This window comes from Hylobates moloch, unplaced genomic scaffold (assembly GCF_009828535.3).
Source record: "Hylobates moloch isolate HMO894 unplaced genomic scaffold, HMol_V3 SCAFFOLD_3, whole genome shotgun sequence".
NCBI classification, from domain to species: domain Eukaryota; kingdom Metazoa; phylum Chordata; class Mammalia; order Primates; family Hylobatidae; genus Hylobates; species Hylobates moloch.
The window spans coordinates 102477006-102500745 of NW_026652278.1; the positions used below are offsets into that span (position 1 = coordinate 102477006).

General features: G+C 39.3%; 1 protein-coding gene across 4 annotated transcripts in view; it reads left to right on the plus strand.

Annotated features, from left to right (window-relative positions):
* Positions 1-1534: 1534 nt before the first annotated feature.
* The window catches only part of EGF (epidermal growth factor), a 100926-nt gene continuing 78720 nt past the window's right edge, over positions 1535-23740 (plus strand). For all 4 annotated transcript variants that reach the window (XM_032171701.1, XM_032171703.1, XM_032171705.1 and 1 more), the window contains exon 1: positions 1535-1661. In XM_032171701.1, coding sequence (XP_032027592.1) covers positions 1535-1661 — 127 coding nt within the window. The remainder of the gene's footprint in view (positions 1662-23740) is intronic.

The window sequence follows — 23740 nt, forward strand, 5'->3', positions numbered from 1 at the left end:
ATAATTAAGTATGAGTAAAAGGCTTAGAGTTAGTCTGTTCTCCTCTGTAATTGGGTGTTCACTAATGTGACGGTTGTTTTTGAGACTGTTGCTTTTACATACATTTTGACTAGCACTTGGAACACTACCTCAGGGTAACTTAAATGAAAGTCCATTTTCCAGGATGGAGTACACTGACAGAAATTTCCATTGTGAATCAAATCTGCTATAAGTTGTTTGCCTTCTGGGTATTTTTGGGCCCTAGTTGTACTCCTGAAGAAATAACCGCTGTTGCTCCAAGTAGAAAGTGGTTGAGGAGACAGTTAACAGATATGTCCAGTTCTTATTTTCTATCACAGAGATGTGAAAAAAATAGCCTAAATTATCTGAGAAGGAACAGCATTCCTCTGTGCTGGATTTCCAGTGCTTCCCAGCTTTTGCACTGTTAGCTTATTTTTTCCAATGGCCCTATAATAACAATCCACTCCTTTCTCTGCACTCCTGGCCCCTCGTGATGTTTTATCATGCTCATGCTGAAAGAAATGGTGTCTGTGCATACTGTATCTCTTCATTTGGCTTCAGGGATTTCCCTTTGATTTGGAAAGAATAATCTTTCAAATTCCGCTATAAACTATACAGGAGAAAGAGAAAAATAAGATAAAGCTCCTGGAATGTGCACTGGTATTGACATTTCGTTCAAATAATGGGCTGAAGGTGAACTATCTTTACTATTGCTCATGTGAATGATCAATTATTATCAATCCAAACTATCAGCAGTGCTGCTCATTATCGATTTATACTGCATGGTTTAATTTTGTCTCCATCCTTCCAGAAATTAAAACATAGCCAATATTTAGCAGTTCCCGCCATTCACCATGAGCACCTCCACAGCCCCCTAACTCCTCTCTCCCAGTTCTGCCCAGGATATTTATGGTGAGTAGCAAGTTATCTCCTCTTTGGCAGCCATCCCTACTTTCCTGTGTGGAGGAATTGTCCACATTCTCATTTGCAAACAGAGGCTCACTCAAGTGTCACTAAAGGAAAGGAGGTGGAGCCTGAAGAGCTTTAAAAAGCAAAGCTGAGTCATTCCACTTTTCAAAAAGAGAAACTGTGTTGGGAGAGGAATCCTATCTCCATATTTCTTCTTTCAGCCCCAATCCAAGGGTTGTGGCTGGAACTTTCCGTCAGTTCTTCCTTTCTTTTTCCTCTCTAAGCCTTTGCCTTGCTCTGTCTGTCACAGGGAAGTCAGCCAGGGCAGGGCTGTTAAACTCTGTGAAATTTGTCATAAGGGTGTCAGGTATTTCTTATTGGCTTCCAAAGAAACATAGATAAAGAAATCTTTCCTGTGGCTTCCCTTGGCAGGCTGCATTCAGAAGGTCTCTCAGTTGAAGAAAGAGCTTGGAGGACAACAGCACGACAGGAGAGTAAAAGATGTCCCAGGGCTGAGGCCCCCGCTCAGGCAGCCGCATCTGGGGTCAGTCATACTCACCTTGCCCAGGTCATGCTCCAGCAAAATCAAGCTGTTTTCTTTTGAAAGTTCAAACTCATCAAGATTATGCTGCTCATTCTTATCATTCTGTTGCCAGTAGTTTTAAAATTTGGTTTTGTTAGTCTCTCAGCACTGCAGCACTGGAGCTGTCCTGAAGGTACTCTCGCAGGAAATGGGAATTCTACTTATGTGGGTAAGTACTCCAATGAAAAGGAGCTCCAGGTCTCCGGGAAACTGACCCCCACATCCCTGTTGGTTCAATCTGGTATACTTGGGCATTTAAAAAAGTTTGTCTTTGGGTATGTATAGTTGCTTAATTTTTGTTTTCTGATGCATGTTTATTTTCTTACTGGCCATTAGAGCTAATCTGCTACCAACTATAAAAATTCATAACTCTCAAACTGTACTTCTGTGTATAAGTAAATGAATATGCCTCATTTTAAACTAGCAGAACATTTCATGGAAGCTTCAGCTTTTACTCTGACAAGAGGAGTAATTAACACCTGGCTGATTGGCTTGGAAATTAGGGAAACAGATGGTTGATTTTTTGTTTGTCTGTTTGAAACTCTTAAGCCACAAAGAAAAAAATCCTTCCTTCTGATAACTTAGTGTAAGAATTCAGAAGTTGCTAAAAATTATTGAAAAATAGAAAGGGAACTGTGAACAAAGGTAATTGTGAAAATTAACCTAAATTTCAATTTCAACCTCCTTCACTTTCTCCCCACTCTTACTGTTTCTGAGGCTCTGACACAACTCCGGAGTTTTAGTAACAGGTGCATTGCAACTTTGAGAACTGCCAAATATGACAATGGGTAAATAAGCCACACTGTCCTCTCATATTAAATGGGTTTTTCTCCAAGGGGAAATGGGAGCTTGACTGAATGCGAATTACAATCCTGCCAAAGGATATTGCCTGAAAAACATTCTCTCTCTAACTGTTAATTCATTTATTTAATCCTTGGGTGGGTCTCCAACCTGCTGCTTAGACACGGCAGCCGCCTCCGTCGATGAGAGGGTATGAGCTGCCCCGACATTCCATTTTTATCAGCTTGCCCTTTTGAGAGGGGGTCTGGCTTTTAAAAAGAGGTAGATCGAGGGGGAAAACACAGTACAGTTTCCAGAAGAGACACCTATGGAAGACAGTACACAATAGGCAATAGTTTGAATAAAGAGAGCAGAATGGAGCCAAATTGCCAAAGCTAGGCTGCTGTCCTGGCTCTCCCATTAAGGAAGTTCCCGATGAGGAAATCAGGTGCTCTTGCTCAGAATCTCTGGACTCTGTTCTCAGGTAGCACTCCTTGTAACAGGTGAGCAGAACTCTAGGGTATTTGAAATAAAGACTTAATCCTAGTGATCTCTATGTTCCCAGCACCTAGGACATTCCTGCTTCCATAGCGTGTACTCAGCAAATTCTTGTGTATGAATGAGGCGTCTTTCTCTGATCTGCTAATGACATTGTCCTAGAGAACAGCAACAAAAAGAGGGTGACAAAAGACAAAAATGGCCCCATGAACCTTAGACTCAGCTGTTGGAGGCAGAAGTAAAACTTTTGTATACAGTTATGTCAAATGGACTGGACTCTCTTTGGGGTGGGAGAATTTTCCGTGGAGTAATTGGCAAATATCTACAGTTGGGCACTGTCATTTGCATGGGATGTGAGGGGTGATGGTTGGGCCAATCTATCAGGCAGCCAGAAGCTAGGAAAGAAGAACTCAGGTTGCTGAAGCAGAACCCAAGAAATTACAAAAATGAGCTTTTATGGATGGCTCTAGGATCTCAGAATAGTCTGATTCCTGCTGGCAAGCAAGTCTATGCCTTGTTTTCCTTGCCACCTCTGGTGGCTCAGAAGTGCCTTCATTGAGGTAGGTTGTACCCAATAAATATGAAACCCAGGATAGAAACAAATGAGTTGGGGAGACTGTGTCACAGCATGGAAGGAACCACAGGTTTTAGAAACAAACAAGCCTCATTTCATGTCCATGCTACCAACTTAATAGCTGAGTTACCTTAGAATAGCTCTGGGAAATAATACCCTCGCCCACTGCTTTTAGGATTTTTTTGTGGGGAATCACATGAGATAACCTAGCATGTACCAAAGCATGGTGCTTAGCAGAGTATGCTCAATAAATGTCCTCTTGGGCTCCACATCTTGGCTAAATCTCTTTGATCAAGTCATATGATGAGATGCTGTATTTGAACAGTGCAGTGACACGGCACAGATCCATGGAGTGTGGAATGTGTGGATGGCACTTTGGGACTCCCTGCCTCTCTGCTTCCTCATTTCTTGCAAGTCACTGGTTTAAATCCCATACTTTACACTCCTGGTCTCATGTTAACTGATAACTGCCTGGGTCACCCTCTGTCACTGTGTGCATTTCAGAGGATAGTATTTCTTTCTCCTCTCTAAATAGATATGGTGCCATTATCTATTTTTCCCTCATTTAAATTCTACTTGCCTTATTTCTTGCCCTTGGCATTGAGACAGATCACCTCTGCAGCCACCTGATCCAGCAGGAAGAATGCTTTATGGTCTAACAGTAACAATCTTGTGCAAGATTGTTACTCATGTGACTGCTAGCCGGATAAACCAAGTGATAGCAACACAGTTCGGTTTCTTTCTATTCCCCTCTCTCTCCCTTCTTTTAACTGAGTGTTCTGTTAACGTCTACTTGAGCTACAGCAGGTGAGGAGAGCAGGAAAGAAAACTGCTGGCAAGTGGTGTCTGAACTTTCAAGGCTATTTACCCTGGAGGACAAATAACAGTTGAAAAACTGTTCCTGTTTGGCTTCTGTACCTGCATTATTTGTATGAACTTTTTTGGTAATAAAGGGTAAGGAAGAAGTACAGCCTTCCAGCTGCAGGAGGGATCCTGGGGTGGCACTAAGTTATCCAACTGGGTAGATCACTTTTAGTAGTAAACAGTGAAATCACTGATTTCAGTACCGGCTAAGGTGTGGTCAGCGTCCCAGTCATGTGCAAACCAGAGTAATTCTGAGACCAGGAGCTTGTTTGTTTTTTCAGCCAGGGTTATGCGATTTTTTTTTTTTTCTAACAGCAGTGAAACTATCCTCCAAATATTCAGTGGCGTTTGGTCATTGAGCTTAGCGGTAAAGAAGCATAAATTTTGGAGACAGATTGCTTGCCTGGGTTCAAATCCCATTTCTGCTGCTTGTGAACTGTGTGTCTCATTTTCCTTACCCTAAAATGAAGATAATTGTACCCTCTTCCGAGGACTCTTGTCAGTATTGCGTTAATGTATTCATTTTCAATGCTGGCTGCACATTAGCATCACTAATGTCTGGGTGGCCACCCCAGGCAGTCTGGATCAGAGTCTCTTCTGGGAGTGGAATCTAGGCCTCATTTTTTTTTTAATGTTCTCGTGGTGATTCTAACCAACAGCCTGGATTAGAACCACTGACTTAATATATGTAAAGTGCACAAAACAGAGCTTAGCATACAATAAACACTCCATAAGCCTGAGATTCTATTAATGTTTTTGTTGTTTTAAAAATTATTTTTATGAATGTAATAGTATTTTCTAAATGTGTCTTGGTTTCGCCTATAATCATTGAACATTTTTTATACATGACAAAATGCCACATTGAAAAACCCAATAATAGTTCTACAACATTAAAAATTGCAGTCAAAATAATTTTAAAATACATAACTCATATTTTTGTAATCAGAAGAAATGTTTATTAAAAATACAAAAACATATCAACTTGATTTGAGTAAGTACCTTTGTGAAACTGTGGCTCTGGTGTTTGTCTTTTTCTTATACCAACTGATAAAAAATTTCATTCATTGCAAATTAAGTCTGTTTGTCAGGTTTCTTACCGGTAATAATCTTATTTTAACAGCAGCAAAAACAAGCCACTTGAAAGTAATAGTGATTATTTCAATTTTTTACATATTTTTGCCCATGTGTGGAACCCTGCCCTTGACGATTTTTAAAGCTATTAAAAGCATATAAAAATGGTAAATTAGTTTTCTCAGTTAATTTACATTTTGGGGCTAATTTGAGCTTGTCCAAATATTTGACATTCAATTTAGAAGTTGCTTGTGTTCAGGGTAGAGCAAGTAATTGATTGTTTCCATCAAAAGTAAACAGACTAATAATTTGGCTCAAGTAAATTAAAAACCTTACTTTATAATTTACAAATCTGCCTTTGTGAAAATCCATTTCAAATTATTCCTTGGGTAGTATGATTGGTTGGAGGCTTTTTAGCTTTTAGTTTCTGTCTTTTTTTTATTTCAATTTTTGCTTTACATTCAGGTGTACATGTGGAGGTTTGTTACAAGGGGATATTGTGTGATGGTGAGGTTTGGGCTTCTATTGATCCCATGTGATCAGTTGGTTTTTTTATTTTTATTTATTTATTTATTTTTTTTTATTTTTATTTTTTTATTATACTTTAGGTTTTAGGGTACATGTGCACAATGTGCAGGTTTGTTACATATGTATCCATGTGCCATGTTGATTTCCTGCACCCATTAGCTCGTCATTTAGCATTAGGTATATCTCCTAATGCTGTCCCCGCCCCCCCCACCCCCCACCCCACAACAGTACCCGGAATGTGATGTTCCCCTTCCTGTGTCCATGAGTTCTCATTGTTCAATTCCCACCTATGAGTGAGAACATGCGGTGTTTGGTTTTTTGTCCTTGCGATAGTTTACTGAGAATGATGTTTTCCAGTTTCATCCATGTCCCTACAAAGGACACGAACTCATCATTTTTTATGGCTGCATAGTATTCCATGGTGTATATGTGCCATATTTTCTTAATCCAGTCTATTGTTGTTGGACATTTGGGTTGGTTCCAAGTCTTTGCTATTGTGAATAGTGCCGCAATAAACATACGTGTGCATGTGTCTTTATAGCAGCATGATTTATACTCCTTTGGGTATATACCCAGTAATGGGATGGCTGGGTCAAATGGTATTTCTAGTTCTAGATCCCTGAGGAATCGCCACACTGACTTCCACAATGGTTGAACTAGTTTACAGTCCCACCAACAGTGTAAAAGTGTTCCTATTTCTCCACATCCTCTCCAGCACCTGTTGTTTCCTGATTTTTTAATGATGGCCATTCTAACTGGTGTGAGATGGTATCTCACTGTGGTTTTGATTTGCATTTCTCTGATGGTCAGTGATGATGAGCATTTCTTCATGTGTTTTCTGGCTGCATAAATGTCTTCTTTTGAGAAGTGTCTGTTCATGTCCTTTGCCCACTTTTTGATGGGGTTGTTTGTTTTTTTCTTGTAAATTTGTTTGAGTTCATTGTAGATTCTGGATATTAGCCCTTTGTCAGATGAGTAGGTTGCAAAAATTTTCTCCCATTCTGTAGGTTGCCTGTTCACTCTGATGGTAGTTTCTTTTGCTGTGCAGAAGCTCTTTAGTTGAATTAGATCCCATTTGTCAATTTTGGCTTTTGTTGCCATTGCTTTTGGTGTTTTAGACATGAAGTCCTTGCCCACGCCTGTGGCCTGAATGGTATTGCCTAGGTTTTCTTGTAGGATTTTAATGGTTTTAGGTCTAACATTTAAGTCTTTAATCCATCTTGAATTAATTTTTGTATAAGGTGTAAGGAAGGGATCCAGTTTCAGCTTTCTACATATGGCTAGCCAGTTTTCCCAGCACCATTTATTAAATAGGGAATCCTTTCCCCATTTCTTGTTTTTGTCAGGTTTGTCAAAGATCAAATAGTTGTAGATATGCGGCATCATTTCTGAGGGCTACAAACCACTGCTCAATGAAATCAAAGAGGATACAAACAAATGGAAGAACATTCCATGCTCATGGGTTGGAAGAATCAATATCGTGAAAATGGCCATACTGCCCAAAGTAATTTATAGATTCAACGCCATCCCCATCAAGCTACCAATGACTTTCTTCACAGAATTGGAAAAAACTACTTTAAAGTTCATATGGAACCAAAAAAGAGCCCGCATTGCCAAGTCAATCCTAAGCCAAAAGAACAAAGCTGGAGGCATCACGCTACCTGACTTCAAACTATACTACAAGGCTACAGTAACCAAAACAGCATGGTACTGGTACCACAACAGAGATATAGATCAATGGTTTTTTTATTTTTTGAGACAGGTTTTGCTCTGTCGCCCAGGCTAGAGTGCAGTGGCATGATCTTGGCTCACTGCAACCTCTGCCTCCCAGGTTTAAGCAATTCTCCTGCCTCAGCCTCCTGAGTAGTTGGGATTACAGGCATGTGCCACCACACCTGCTAATTTTTCTATTTTTATAGAGAAGGGGTTTCATCATGTTGGCCAGGCTGGTCTCGAACTCTTGACCTCAAGTGATCAGCCCGCCTCAGCCTCCCAAAGCGCTGGGATTACAGCCATGAGCCACTACGACTGGCCTCAGTTGGTTTATTAAATCAGTAGTCTCCAGACTCCGTTCCATCAGTAAAATAATTAAAATGTAAGCATATGCTTCTAATAAACACATTTATTTACCAATTACATACATGTAATAGGTACACTGTACACATGAACATGTTTATGTAATGAACATTACACAACAAATAATATATCTAATATTTTCTTTCTACACAATAGCAAACCATCTTACATAGCCTCTATGTGATACACACCCTCCTTGGAAGATAGTTTTAGAAAATAAGTGAAATGGTAGAATAAACGTTTACCTTTTCTTCACTGTAAGCTCTGTTCCTTTCTCTTGATTGCTAGGTGTTTTTTTTTTTTTTTTTTTAATTTCAAGTAAAGGTGGATTATTCATAGCGAATGACTTTTCTCAGAGTGTGTAATGGTAGAAACAGAAATGCATGTGGTTGTGCTGAGATTCTTCCAGAAGGAGCAGAAGGCCAGATGATGTTCCTGAGAGGGACCTGGATTTTGAGAAATGCCCAAGTCCTGTGGCTTGCTGGGCTCAGCATCTATTTAAATTAAAGTGACCTGCACCTCCATCATATGTTCCAGGAAACCGAGTGCCTCTCTCCTCTGTCTTGGAAGATGCTGGAGGTGGGGGCTGTGAGGAGGAAGGCAAGGCTATGTGTCCCTTTTGGGCCTCCTACTGAATGATTCATCTACTGTGTGTCTCGCTGCCCTCATGTACTGTCCCTTTCCCATACTTCACCACCTCATACCAGCCACCACCCTGTCTCACTTACTTCTTGAAAGAACGAGGAAACAATTGTTATGAGCTGTGAGGGGACAGACTTTACCTGAAGGTTTGCTGTTGGGAGGGTTGCGGCAGGGGCAGGGGCTGCTTACATCCCAGCACGTCCAACAACAAAGTAAAACATTTTTCATTCCTGTTCCTAAAAGTGACACAATGTCATCTGTGGAAGGGACTTGCCAGGCATCTCTTTTTCTTGGGCCTTAGTCTTCCACCACATGAGCCAAACCCTCTTTCTCCCACAGTGATACTGACCTGCACCTTGGCCCCTTTCCTTTGCCTCCTTAATCTACTTCAGACCATCCACGTCCTTCTACAGAACATTTTAGATTTCTTCTTCCTCCAATTTTGCTTTTCTGATCATATCTGAGACCTGCCTTTTTAAATGAAAATAACTTTAAAAAACTATTAAATAGTGCACTGATGTGTTTTGCTAAACAAAAACAGTTGTGTACTCCTTTGAGAATTTCTGGCTCCTGGTTTCAAAGTAATCGTTTTCCTTTTCCTTCTACAGTGGGAGACGTTAATTTTGCTTCTCTCTCTCTCTCTCTCTCTCTCATCTCTCTCTCTCTGTCTTGTATTCTGAGTCTGGGAAGGGACTACAGCACTTCAGGGCTGGGGAATGCCTTTACTTTGGCTTGGTGGACACAAGTCATAAGTAAGGCAGGGCACTGACTTGAAAAGAGACTTTCCTTTCCTGGTTATTCTAATGAATCACAGCAAAGATTTCATGTAAGTGGGAAAAAATGAGGTATTTGAAGAAAAATGTTCATCTAGGATTTCAATCCATTAAAAAGCACACAATCATGGACACCTACAAGAGGATAAGTGACTGTCTTTCAATACTGACACGTTGTCTTCTGAGACAGGAGCTAATAGAAACACATAGCGCATGACATCCTCTTTAACATGAGCTATGCTGACACATACGAACAGGTCTGGTCATGGCCAGTGATTGTGAGTTATGCTACAGGTTGCCCTCCTCCATTATCCACAATCCTTAAAGAGGACTTTAGTAAAAGTTAGAGATTGATCTCACTTGTGCTCAGGTGAAATGAGTGACAGGTAGGGGGGACCTACTTCCAGGAGCACTGTGGCCTCACATTGGTGTGGCCAGAGATCAAGGAGATCAGAGGAGAGCTCTCGATGGGGTGAGGATGAGGGAGGTAGGCCCTGGAATCTCTCAGAAAGGTCTAGGGTAGGAGGATTTTAAAGGAGGCTAATTTCCAGCAATTTGCTTGTGGTGGCATGGTCCAAAAAATTTCACTATAAAAAAGAAATGTGCCCTTATTTAGTAGTTATTGACTGGTCAGGTCAAGTGTAAACTATACACATCTGTAAATAGAGAAGTGTGCTCAGAATATTCCCTAGTCAGTCAGTGGTCTGCTATTGGGAGCATCAAATAGTTTGGCTTGTGAATCAGTACAATGTCTTTTATTTTTATCATTGATGTGTAGGTTTCATTTCACAAATTCATATAGATCAATTTATAAGTTGTTTTGTAATCCATACAGAGTTAAAAAGCCAAACATTGAACCTCAGATGAAAGGTAACAAAGATTTCTTACCTGGAAAATAAGTTTTCTAAAATCTGTTCAAAGTCCTTAAACTTTTTGTCACTTTGATTACAATAGAGGAAACTAGGAGAACCTAGCAACTTTCCAATGTAAATTGCCTGATCTAAGCTATTTTAGCAATTATTGTACAGAAGTAGTTTTTATAAACTTATTGCGAACAGAACAATTAAAGACTCAATAACTATCCTCAATAGCTGGAAATGACTGCATTGGAGAGCGTTTTCAAAATGGTCAGTTTTTAAGAAAGAAATCACTTTCTCTCATTGGTGTGGCCAGAGGTCAAGGAGAACAGAGGAGAGCCCTTGATGGGGCAAGGATAAGAGAGGCAGGCCCTGGAATCTCTCAGAAAGGTCTAGGTCAGTTTTTTTTTTGTTTTTTGTTTTTTTTTCTTGAGACGGAGTCTCGCTCTGTCGCCCAGGCTGGAGTGCAGTGGCGCGATCTCGGCTCACTGCAAGCTCCGCCTCCCAGGTTCACGCCATTCTCCTGCCTCAGCCTCTCCGAGTAGCTGGGACTACAGGCGCCCGCCACCACGCCCGGCTAATTTTTTGTATTTTTAGTAGAGACGGGGTTTCACCGTGGTCTCGATCTCCTGACCTCGTGATCCGCCCGCCTCGGCCTCCCAAAGTGCTGGGATTACAAGCGTGAGCCACCGCGCCCGGCCGTCTAGGTCAGTTTTAAAGAAAGAAATCACGTTCTTTTAAAGGACTCCTAAATCTTTTTCAAGAAATTTTAAATTCCAGGAAGCAGTTTAGTGCTTAGTTTAATTATTACTCCAAATTTGGGCCATCCTAGAGCTAGTAAACAAAATATTAGTCTTGTTATATTATAGTTTCTCATGTGAGAATTAGAATTAACTTTAAGAAAGAACCAGAAACAACAGCAACTACAGAGATCCTGACCATTGGAATGTAATTGTCCGCATTGTCTATTTACTTCTTGCCTACAGGCCAGCGCTTTCCTCCAGAATGCTAATATTGTTCACCACGAAGGAAGTATTGCCTAGATATTAGGTGAACTAAGAACATAGATTCACTTTGTAGAGATTCTTTATTACCACTGAGGTGGCTGTGCACACAGCCATCCCAGGCCCTTCCCAGCTGTCCTGTTTGCTGGGGCTCATGACAAGATGACTGAGAGTCAGGTCTGGAAGGATGAATACTACTATTGCCAGGTGTAGAAGAAGAAAAAAATTACACTGAACAGAAGGGATCTTTACACTTCTCGAAAGATCTTACTATCTCTGAAAATGTTTTACTCTCTTGTTTTATACGGCCAAAGTTAATAACTTCCAAAGGCAATTGTGGAATAATCCTTGTCAATATGTCTTTCTTTAGGAGATGTTCTATTTCTTAACAGCATCTTCCAGAGCTTTTTTCTCAATTCTGGGAATTAGCAAATGCATAGAAACTTCAGTTGTTTTAGCCAAATACAAGGCAGAAACTTCTACTCTCATCACCTGTTGACCTCCTTGCTAAGTCTGGAATCTGAATTGGTGTGGGCATCTGTTTTTTTTTTTTTTTTTTTTAATTCTGACTTGATTTTCTGATTCTCCCAAGTTGGCCAAACATACTAATGCCTCTCAGTGTCTGGATTTCCCAAGTATTTCCTAGGACATTCAGTACACTGGAATTTGTGTGTGTGTGTGTGTGAAGGTATTTGAGAGCCAGCCAACTGCTGTGACAGTGATTCATGGCAGGCACCAATTTATTTGCAAAGCTTCTTCCCAGTGATGTAAGAGCCCTTTTGGAGGAAAGCACTGCCTCCTTCCTCCATTCAGACTAGCTTCCCAGGGTGCTATAGACCAGCTTTGTGCGTAGTAAGGGAATTACATCCATGAAGTGGTTCTTTCTGTGGGTAGGTGGTTGCTAGGATACAGATAGTTGCAACAGCATCATGGCAGCTGCCTTGTTCTTCAGCACATGGTGTATCAGTTGAGAAACAGTGTTTTATTTCATTCACTCCAATACTTTTCTGGTTAAAATTTTACAAGCTTGAAGAAGGATCTTTCTTTTTCACATACACCATTCTTGTATAAACAGGTCAAAAACAGATTAGTCAAACTGAACATTGTCATAATACATGCCAGTTGACACCAATCCTCTGCTCTTCCAGCCCAGGCCTTCCCTTACGAGGTTTAAAAACATGCCGAACGGTTGAAGTTACCAAGGGTATTCTGGTGTTTTTCTCCCTTCCTCTGAAGTGCATAATTGTTCTGTTTACCATAAGATTTTCAACACAAAGGAAATTAACTTCTCCTTGGTGTGCAGGGAAATTGCAAAGGTTATTGTCATTAATGCTAATTTACCCACTATATCTTTTAGATTCAAGCAACATTGTTTAGAATGTTCAATGCTCTAAGTGGATCAAAAGGCTTATTATTTTTTGGAAGACAAATTTGAAAAGCCTACTGGAACTTTTATCTCTCCTGGTTATTCTAATGAATCATGGCAAAAATTTCATGTAAGTGGGAAAAAATGAGGTATTTGAAGAAAAATGTTCATCTAGGATTTCAATCCATTAAAAAGCACCCAATCATGGATACCTACAAGAGGATAAGTGACTGTCTTTCAATATTGACATGTTGTCTTCTGAGACAGGAGCTAATAGAAACACATAGTGCATGACATCCTCTTTAACATGAGCTATGTTGACACATATGAAGTTACCAGGTTTATTACTTCCAAGAAATGCAGTGCCATTTTGAAACAAAGGATACATTTTAAGCAGAGTGAATTCTGGTTGGTTCTTTATACAGTGGGTTGATCTTGTCACACAGGCAAAAATGGAGCAGTTTTTGGGCAGATTGTTCTAGTGTTACATTTGCTTGTTGCCTTACTTTGCAAGAAGTTCTCTCATCTTTGGTCAGCGTTCTATGTCTGGCATGTCATGTTAGGCCTCAGCTTTTGAAATTGATAGGGTCTAATTCTGGAGCTGATACAAGCTGTTAATACCTACCTCTTAGATTGCTATGAGTACTAAATGGATTAATTCATGTAAAGTGCTTAGAATCTTAGCTGACACAGTGAGTTATCAGCAAATATTGGCTATTACTCTCTACCAAAAACCATAAATGAGACATATTAGAAACATCTTTGCCTTCTATAATTTTTCTAATATATTATTAGAAAATAATATATTATTTTCTTCAAATTTTCAACAATGCTTAGAGAAGTCAGTTTCCTGGGATGAGCTAAGTCCTAAAAACCATCTTAACCAGCAGGTTCTTCGTGATTTTTTAAAAATTACCCTTTTTATTATCCTAACATAAGACAAAACTCCCCATTAATTATTTTTTAATAGTTAATCTTGCTATTTGTTACATATGTCTTCAAGAGAATTATGTAAAATATTCTTTCTGTATATTTATATAGCTGTACCTATAGGTATATATGTATATAGGTAGGACCCAGAACTTAATGACCAGTGTAGGATTAATGAGAACAGTGAAACTGGGCTCAGGAAATAACAATACGCCAACACTTCTTAATTTTACCTCATTTTTATCTTTTAGTCTAGAACACTCAGGATATAGTATCTATGGGCAAATATTTATGTGTTTATCCTTGCAATTTGAGAAACTAAATTTAAAGTTGGTTAAAAAAGAGAGAAGATAATTGTATTCAGTATAAATGAGACTTACACCAAATTTTGTACCTCCAATAAATTTTTTATAGATTTAATCAGTAGATTAATTTTTAGAATTCCTTTAGAAAGTTGAGTGTTTAGTGTCACTTAGGGGGAAGTTATTTGTTTTAAGTTATTGTTTTACTTCATTTAGTAGGACTCATGATGACATATTTTAAAATTATTTTTATTATTTTTTGAGACAGGGTCTCACTCTTGTCACCCTGGCTGGAGGGCAATGGTGCAATCAAGGCACACTGCAGCCTTGACTTCCTGAGCTAAGGTGATGCTTCCACATCAGCTTCCTGAGTAGCTGGAACTACAGGTGTACGCCAGCACACCCAACTAATTTCCGTATTTTTAGTAGAGACAGGATTTCACCATGTTGCTCAGGCTGGTCTTGAACTCCTGGGCCCAAGAGAGCCACCCACCTTGGCCTCCCAAGTGCTGGGATTATAGGTGTGAGCCACCACACCTGGCCTATGACACATTATTGATTTCATATTTGAAGTTCCAAGAAACAGAGAAGGAAACAATTCACAGAAAGTAGAGGTTAAGGTGAATAATATTTATGTAGGAATTTATTACAAGTTTAAACCTCCTTGCTAAAGTGTCACAGACAAGAAAGTTATTGAATTCTTTAGTGCATACAGAATATGAATTAAATTGATAAATGTCAGATTACAAAGGATCTTCAAGATCATTTAGCCCAACTGCTTCTTATTATGGATGAGAGGCTGAGATCCAGACAGATGAAGTAGCTTCTCAGGTCCTATGAGAATATAGCTCAGGACGCTAGACTCTTATTCTGCGAAATTTATAATGCACATGACACCTCCCAAGACTGATTGTTGAAAGTCCGTCAATGTAATGATTTTATTAGTTCTTTCTACCAAAAAAAAAATTAATAGTTTAAAGTTGGTTTAGGAAAACTTTCTTAATATATCTAGTTCTCTATGTTGAAAGCACTTTGAAAGTAGGATTGAATAAATGAAATTTCCTTTTATATAAATTACATCCATGAATTAACTCAAATCAAGTCAGCGAGTATTTATTGGATGCGAGGTGCTTGGGCTGACAGTGGAGATATCACTGATCCACATACACAGGGTTCCCTGACAGGGCAATGGGGCTCCAGAGCTCAGTCAGCAGTTTACCTGATGACTTACAGATCCTCTTATTTGGTTTTATCAAAACTAACTCTTACAAAATTCACCAAGTGGCTCAGATGCCTTCCTGCAAAGAAACTAAAGATTGCAGACAACACTAATATTGCAAACCTAAGAGAATAATGAGGAAAGGGCAGCCTTGACACCTTTCTTATTCCTAGGATGAGCTTTTTGTTGGCTACATAAGAGCTGAACGCAATGTAAATCTCCGTAGATCTGACCAAAAAAAAGTTAAAACAAGAAATTAACAAGAAGACAGCCTGAAAAATGGATTTACAATTGTTATTATTAGCGATGAACCTCACAAAAATTGTAAAGTGTACCTGGGAAGATGTTAGCTAATGGTAACATGAAGTCATCAGGACAAGCAAGATATTTGTAAATGAGTATCCAGGATCTGAAAATGATTTTTTATAATTTTTACAGTTGTGTTCAAAGTTATGATAGTTAAGAAGACTCTATTTACTAAGCTTAATGAAAAAAGTCAGAAGCCTCTCTTGAGGTTTCTTACATTACGGCAAAAGAGGAAAAGCCTGATATTATTGGTGAAACACTTGTTCTTCCTGCTTCCTGTGGTGGTAAAATATTGCTAAAATAATACATGAAAAACCACGTGACAACAAATTAAAATGTGTTCCTTTGTAAACAAATACTGCTGAAAACTGTACAGAAAGAATCAATGAAAATGTGATGAAGTAAGTACTAAGCAATTATACTGATGAATGAAAGTAAAGGTGTTTCTAATATATTATAGCGTATGGTTATTTTCTAGAAAGTAATAGCCAACATTTACTGGGAACTCACTATGTGTCAGACAAGATTCTAAGCACTTTAGATGAATTATTTTACTTATTCTTTTTAACAATCTCTGAGGTAAGTATTACTATTATTCCCCTTTTATTTTTGCAGATGAAGAAACCAAGACACGGAGAGGTTAAGTCATGTGCTGAAGGCCACACTGCCAATAGTATTGGAGCCAATAAAGAGTCAACATGAGTACTCTGTCTCCAGTGCCAGTAATCTTAGCCACTATCATAATTACCTCAACAATGAAATGCTCAGAGAACTATAATTCTTTTCTATGAGAGAGTAAGGGAAACATGCAACAGAAAAGAAATTTTCTCAGTGAAAGTTCTCAGAAGTCAGAAATGACTTTTGTATATATCAAAAAATGTTCTATGAAAAAAATAGTATAAGTGTATTCCGCAGTGGTACAGCCACTACATTTACTAGAACATCAACCAAAAAGCATTCTTGGTGAGATCACAGAGAACACTACAGCCTTCACAGCAAGACGTGTGGCAAAGAAGTTGAAACTGGAATTGCATCAAGCATTATGGAACGTCATTGATGTAGTTATTCCTATAAAACAAGACTAGTCTCTTTATAATACTTTGTATTGGATGGGGAGTAATCATAAAAATATTTGTCTTACATACTTTCCACATAGTATCTTGAAGCAAAGCACTTAATAGAACAGTCAAATGTCACATGTCACAAAACGTCAAATGTCACAAGCAGGAGGACTGCTTGAGGCCAGAGTTTGTGACCAGCCTAGGCAACATAGGAGACCCTATCTCTACAAATAACTTAAAAACTTACCTGGGCATGGTGGTATATGACTGTAGTCTTGGCTTTTCGGAAGGCTGAGGTGGGAGGATCTCTTGAGCCCAGGAGTTCAAGGCTGAAGTGAGCTAGGATTGTGCTACTACACTCCAGCCTGGGCAACAGAGTGAGAGGCTGTCTTTTTTTTTCGTTTTTTGAGACAGAGTCTCGCTCAGTCGCCCAAGCTGGAGTGCAGTGGCACGATCTCATCTCACTGCAAGCTCTGCCTCTCGGGTTCACGCCATTCTCCTGCCTCAGCCTCCCGAGTAGCTGGGACTACAGGCGCCCGCCACCACGCCCAGCTATTTTTTTTTTTTGTATTTTTAGTAGAGACGGGGTTTCACCGAGTTAGCCAGGATGGTCTCGATCTCCTGAGCTCGTGATCTGCCCGCCTCGGCCTCCCAAAGTGCTGGGATTACAGGCGTGAGCCACTGCACCCGGCCGAGACGCTGTCTTTAAAAGAAGAAAAAGAAAAGGACAAGTGTTTAACAATTTTTGGCTTTTTAAAAATGTTTGTGATTACAGATAGATGTCAGTAGTATGCCACCCAAAAAGTAACTACAACAACAAAACTTTATCCAAGTTACAGGTGATGTTTTAACAAGTGAGAAAGTGACTACTAATTATAAGAAATTTGTGTAGAAAGAGAGCAGTTTGAAGATAGATGTTGGAGATGTTTCCATTGTTGTGTGATTTTATTGTTGAATCAATGCCAGTATGTCACCTGTTAAAAATTCTTGTGTCTGCTCTTTTACAACATTTACAAACAGCTTTCTAAGCTATTTTTAAAAATCTTCCAAATACAGAGTTTTTGTCTTTTTAAATCCACTTGTTAAAAACATAAAACGCAATACCTTCTGGTTAGTTTTCATTTACTGTTTAAAATCTAGAAAGATAGAAATTTGCTGGTCTAATTCAACAAAATTTGTGAATAATTGAGGGATGTAATTAAAAAGTAAATTTTGTGATTTTGTAAATACAGCCAATGATGTATTTATTTCATTTGATATAGACATAATTGTGAAAAACTATTTTTGTTTTAAAAAGCTGTCAAAAACCAAATATCAAAACATGTTGATCTTTAAACTAGATTTTTTATCAAATTCAAGCTTTTCAGTAAACGCAAACTAATCAGAAGGTGTTACGTAATCTCAATTTTTAACATGCAGGGGGACTTTTGGGACTGTGGGACATTCCCAACTGGAGATGTCCACCAAAGACATGTCCAGGCCGGACGCGGTGGCTCACGCCTGTAATCCTAGCATTTTGGGAGGCTGAGGCAGGTGGATCACGAGGTCAGGAGATCGAGACCATCCTGGCTAACACGGTGTAACCCTGTCTCTACTAAAAACACAAAAAATTAGCCAGGCGTGGCGGCAGGCGCCTGTGGTCCCAGCTACTCTGGAGGCTGAGGCAGGAGAACGGCGAACGAACCCGGGAGGCGGAGTTTGCAGTGAGTGGAGATTGTGCCACTGCACTCCAGCCTGGGCGACAGAGTGAGACTCCGTCTCAAAAAAAAAAAAAAAAGACACGTCCAAAAGTAGATGCAAAACTCAGTAGGCAGATCAGGATGGTGATTTCTGAATTTTGCCGTGTGCGTGTGTGCGTGTGTGTGTGTGTGTGTGTGTGAAACATTTGGAAAAACTTTTCTAATGCTTTAATGTTGGTAATAAAATTGAGCATAATTTGTGTTGAAAAGCTGAGGGGTGTTTAAACATTCTTACTTAAGATGAAGGATTACCTACAGCATAGGAACATTATAACAGTTCACTGTTCTGCAAAACCGAATTATTATGAGTTTTAAAAGTTATAATGAGCTGTAGTATTGGATAACGGATAGACACATAAATTAATAGAACAGAAGAGAAAGTTCAGAAACGGACTCACACAAGTACATTCATTTGATATTTAACAAAGATGTTAAAGCAGTTTAATGGTGAAAGGCCAGTCTTTCTCAACAAAGGGTGTTGGACCAATTAGACATCTATAAGCAAAATAATAAACATCAATCAATACATTAGTTTGATCAGGAAAGGTGGGACAACTCAAAGAGTAGGGTAGGGTGGGGGTAGGTTCCAGGTCACAGAAAATTTTTCAAAGATTTTCTGATTGGCAATTAATTAAAAGACTTATCATCTAAGGACCTGGAATCAGTAGAAAGGAATGTCTGGGTTAAGATAAGGGGTTGTGGAGACCAAGGTTTTATTATGCAGATGAAGCCTCCAGGTAGCAGGCTTCAGAGCTCTTATAAGATCTAAAAAGGTGCCAGACTCTGAGTTAATTCTCTCCTGGGTCAGGGGAAAGACCTAGAAATGAATGGGGGTTATCTGCAGAATGTAGATTTTTCCATCAAGAGACAGCTTTGCAGGACCATTTCAAAACATGTCAAAGAAATATATTTTGGGATAAAATATTTTGATTTCTTTCAGGGTCTGCTATTTGTCATGTGATGCTATACTAGAGCTAGGCTGGAATTTGGTTGTCTTATTGCTACAAAAAGTCTGTTTTGTCAATCTTAAGATCGTTCTTTTAATGTTAATGCTGGTCAGCTGTGCCTGAATTCCAATGGGAGGAGGGTGTAATAAGGCATGTCCCACCCTCACTTCCCATCATGGCCTGAACTAGTTTTTCAGGTTGACTTTGAAATGCCCTTGGCTGAGAGCAGGGGTCTATTCAGTTGGTTGGGAGGCTTAGAATATTATTTTTTGTTTACAAATGCAATATATTATAGAAGTAGACATAAAATTATTCAGGTGATGTAATTATAGGAATCTATTTAAAGGGACCTGCTTTATAATTAATTCTGGAAGATGGATGTAGGGAATCTAGCCTTATGGTGAATATGCCTAGAACAGTGTTTCCTGGTGTGGGTTCCTTGACACAACTGAACTAAAACACACTGAACAAATTCTAGTACATTCAGATAAGCAGTATAGCTTGGTCTTTAAAAGCTAGGATGTGTGATGAGAAAGGCATAGCTTTGTACCCCTACCCCGCTATTTATTGGCCTTGTGACTTGTGGCAAGTTAACTGCTTGAAACTTTCCTTTCTTCTTCTGTAAAATAGAGATGTTGAGAGCATTTACCTCCTAGTGTTCTCTAATTAATGAAATAATGCATTCAATATGCTACCCCACAGATAACACACAATATGTTGACTATAATTATTCTGATGAAATTCACCACCCACCCTGTTAGAGTGTTAAGAGTGTGGAATAGCACATTAAAGACTGAGAAGTCCTGTTGAAAACAAAACGAAACAAGTTTCATGTTGGAGAACTTGCTAGTCTCAATTAATAGCCTGAGGACCTGGGAACTAAACCTCTTCAGTTTACATGTAAATGTGGTTGGGGGTAGGTAGGGGCTGTTTTCTGCTCTGGATGACACATTTCTATCACTACTCTAGGCAATCTTCATTCACAATTTTGGGGAAGCAAAATGAGTTCCAGAGCATTTTTTTTAATGGAATTAAGACTTAAATTCAAATCTCCTAGCTCTTATTTCTGGGTGTATTATTTTTAAATCATCTGGCTTCTCTCTCTCACTTGACCTGAATTTTGACATAGATGAATAAACTGAGAAGAAAGCTGTGAAAAGAAATTTGTGCTTGATATGGTTGGCTCTGTGTCCCCACCTAAATTCCATCTTGAATTGTAATCCCCAGGTGTTGAGGGAGAGACCTGGTGGGAAGTGATTGGATCATGAGGGCAGTTTCCCCAATTGTGTTCTCGTGATAGTGAGTGAGTTCTCACGAGATCTGATGGTTTTATAAGGGGCTTCACCGGTTTGCTGTCTCTTCTTGCTCCTGCCGCACGTGAAGAAGGTCTTTGCTTCCGCTTTGCCTTCCGCCATGATTGTAAGTTTCCAGAGGCCTCACCAGCTGTGTGGAGCTGTCAGTCAATTAAACCTCTTTCCTTTGTGTTACGCAGTCTTGGGTATTTCTTTATAGCAGTGTGAAAATGGACTAATACAGTGCTCTTTTAAGTACCGTAACTTAAGAGGAGATGAGATAGTTTTTCAGAGTGAACGAAACGCTCTGTACTTCATAAAAGTACAAGCTGTCATTTAAGTCAGCCCCTGGGGAGTAGTAATAAATGACTCTTCTCAGGGGCTTTCAGTGGGAGCAGTGTGAGGAGGCCTCAGCCTTCCTTATGTAGGTCCATTAGTTTAGAACCACATTCTTTTCTCATGGTGTCACTGAAGTTTTTGAGGTCCAGAAGCTCCGTTTGCACTCTCTTCATCTTGTGAGCTTTCAGTCTGTCTCTAGATTTAGGGCAAGAAACCTGTGGTGTTGAGGGCAGGTGGCAGTGTTGACCTGGGAGACAGCTAGGATTTCTTGTTAATCTGGTTGTGGTTATCATTTATGTGTTAACTAGCTCTCATGAGTGTTTGCCCCCAAGGCCTGCAGAAGACAGGTAATGTCTCCTCTCACTTACCTGTGTGGGGCACTCCCTCAGACTCACAGAGGATGAAGGGGTGTGTGTTATGAAATGTTCTGTTTCTGTCTCCTACTTCAAGCAAAGCCTGCTTTTCATCACTGACCTCTGTGCTATGTAGTCATAGTTCTTTCTAGTCACTGATGAACATCTTCAATGTGCTCCAAACATTCTGAACTCCTTTCTAATTCCTGAAGATCCCCTACTAATCCCTGGGTTGAGAAGTCAGAGGTTCTAATTGATTTGCTGTTTGCTGCCTTAAGGTTTGTGTTCCCTAGAAATGATGTTTCGTTTTCTATGTACTTCCCCCCTTACTGAACTGCACCCAAAACAAATGTTGTAGGTTTTGACATGGGAAAGCTTTAGCTGTTCAAACATGCACACCTTGCTGACATTCAAATCCACAGGCTGTACCACACATCAGTGTTTACAGAGTCCTTGACAGGTCTGAAAAAACATTACCATATTTATCATTTCCATTGTTAGAACAGAATAATGGCAAATGATATACATGTAGTCCTCCACAATTAATAAAATACTTTCACATCTGTAATTATTATTCACAAAGCCTAATTCTCAAAGTGTTTCATTTTTAAAATTATATTTTATTACATTCTTACAAATATAGCCTGGGCTCTGGTTTACATAAAATGATGTTGACAGCGTAGGAAAAATAAACGGTGCTTTGAGGGAATGGAATTACAATTGGTTACGCAAAGAAAATGAAGATTGTAATATCTTGACATGTGACAACCCAGACCAAGGCAGGGGAGAGTTGGAAGTGTACTAGATTGCGAGTGCACTAGATTGCGACTGCAGTACCTGGATTCTAATTCCAAGTCTACCACCTACTAGTGGTGGGACTTTGGGAAACATCATTGAATTTCCTCTTAATTAGATCCGTGTTTTCCCGGTTCACCAAGACCTGAGAATCACCTGGAGTGCCTGTTTAAAAAAAAGAAAAAAAAAGAAAAAAGCATAGCCCTCAGCCCAGCCCTGCTGGATTAACTGGAATCTCAAGAGTAGAGTAGGGATCTGCAAAAATTACGAACATTCACTCACACAGAGGCACCCTGGGTGATTCTCTTAAACAAACAATTTCGGGAAACAATTTGAAAATGTCAAGAGTCTTCCTAGTTGCTAGGAACTGTATGCTGTGATTAGCCCTTAGATGGGCAAAATCTGAAGATAAAATGTATTAATTATTTATACTTTGATTTTATAGTTTTATAATTACTCTATTTTTTTGAAAAGTTACAGAAGTTAGTGCTATAATTTGTGTTTTATGAATTTAAAAATTCTTGCGATTTCTCTTTTCCCTTTGACTTTTTGGTTTATTGGTTCATGGTGTTATGTTGAGGATAAATGAGGTCAGGATGTAAAAATTTGTTATTATTGCTGTTAGTAAAATAACTACCATTGACTAGACCCATCTTTTATTAATTTGATATATCTGTTTCTATGGCTTTGTTCCTATTAGTAAAAGCTCAAATAAACAGAACACAATTATTTCTTCATTAGTTTATTGATTTATTCAAAATTTTTGAGTGCCTATTATGTACAGAGGATTGTACTGTGTTATGTGGTAAGGAATATTAAAATGTTTAAAAAGCCTTTTCTTTTTTTTTTACATGAAAGCCTCCCATTTAGTAATTTTTTTTTTTTTTGAGATGGAGTCTCCCTCTGTCGCCCAGGCTGGAGTGCAGTGGCGCGATCTCAGCTCACTGCAAGCTCTGCCACTTGGGTTCACACCATTCTCCTGCCTCAGCCTCCCGAGTAGCTGGGACTACAGGCGCCCGCCACCACACCCGGCTAATTTTTTTTTTTTTTATTTTCAGTAGAGACGGGGTTTCACCGTGTTAGCCAGGAAGGTCTCGATCTCCTGACCTCGTGATCCGCCCACCTCGGCCTCCCAAAGTGCTGGGATTACAGGCGTGAGCCACTGCACCCGGCCCAATATTTTTTAATAAATATTTTATTGATCTCACCAATATGTCAATGCATTAGGAAATTAACAATATGTACTGCATACATTTATTCAGCATAGACTATAGAGCATGCATGATACACATAGCAGAGAACTCTTAGAAATAAATCTAGATGTCCGTGGTAATCTTTGCCCCACGAATTAATAGCTATGAGTTTAAGGTGTCTCTTCCTAGTGTCTTCATTTTCTCTATGATGAATTGCTGTATTAGAGACAAATTATTAGAGACAAGTTATACCAATGTTCTAGTCCCTGGGTTCAAATCCAAGCAGTTGCACAACCTGTGTAGGGAAAACTTGGTTCTGGCAAAAAGCAATGGCAAATGATATACATGTAGTCCTCCACAATTAATAAAATACTTTCACATCTATAATTTCTTTTTTTTTCCATAATAATCCTCTGATACAGGCAGGGGAGATCCTGTGAGATGTCCAGAGAAGCGAAGCTGGTGGGGCCAGGACTGGAAACCAGGCGTCTGGCTTTCTGTCTGGTGCCCTTTCCCTTTTTCCCAAGTTGCCTACATGATTCTACAACTGCAATGGAGCATGGGCCCTCACTACATGTCTGCATAGTGGGGCTTGTATTGTAGCAAAGATCCGGGAATAATAATTTGAGTGAATTCTCTTAGACATTTATGCTGGCACCTATTTCAAACTCTCATGATCTTACAGTTCTCCCAGCCTCTTGTAGCGTTTCTTTTTTTTTTTTTTTTTATACTTTAAGTT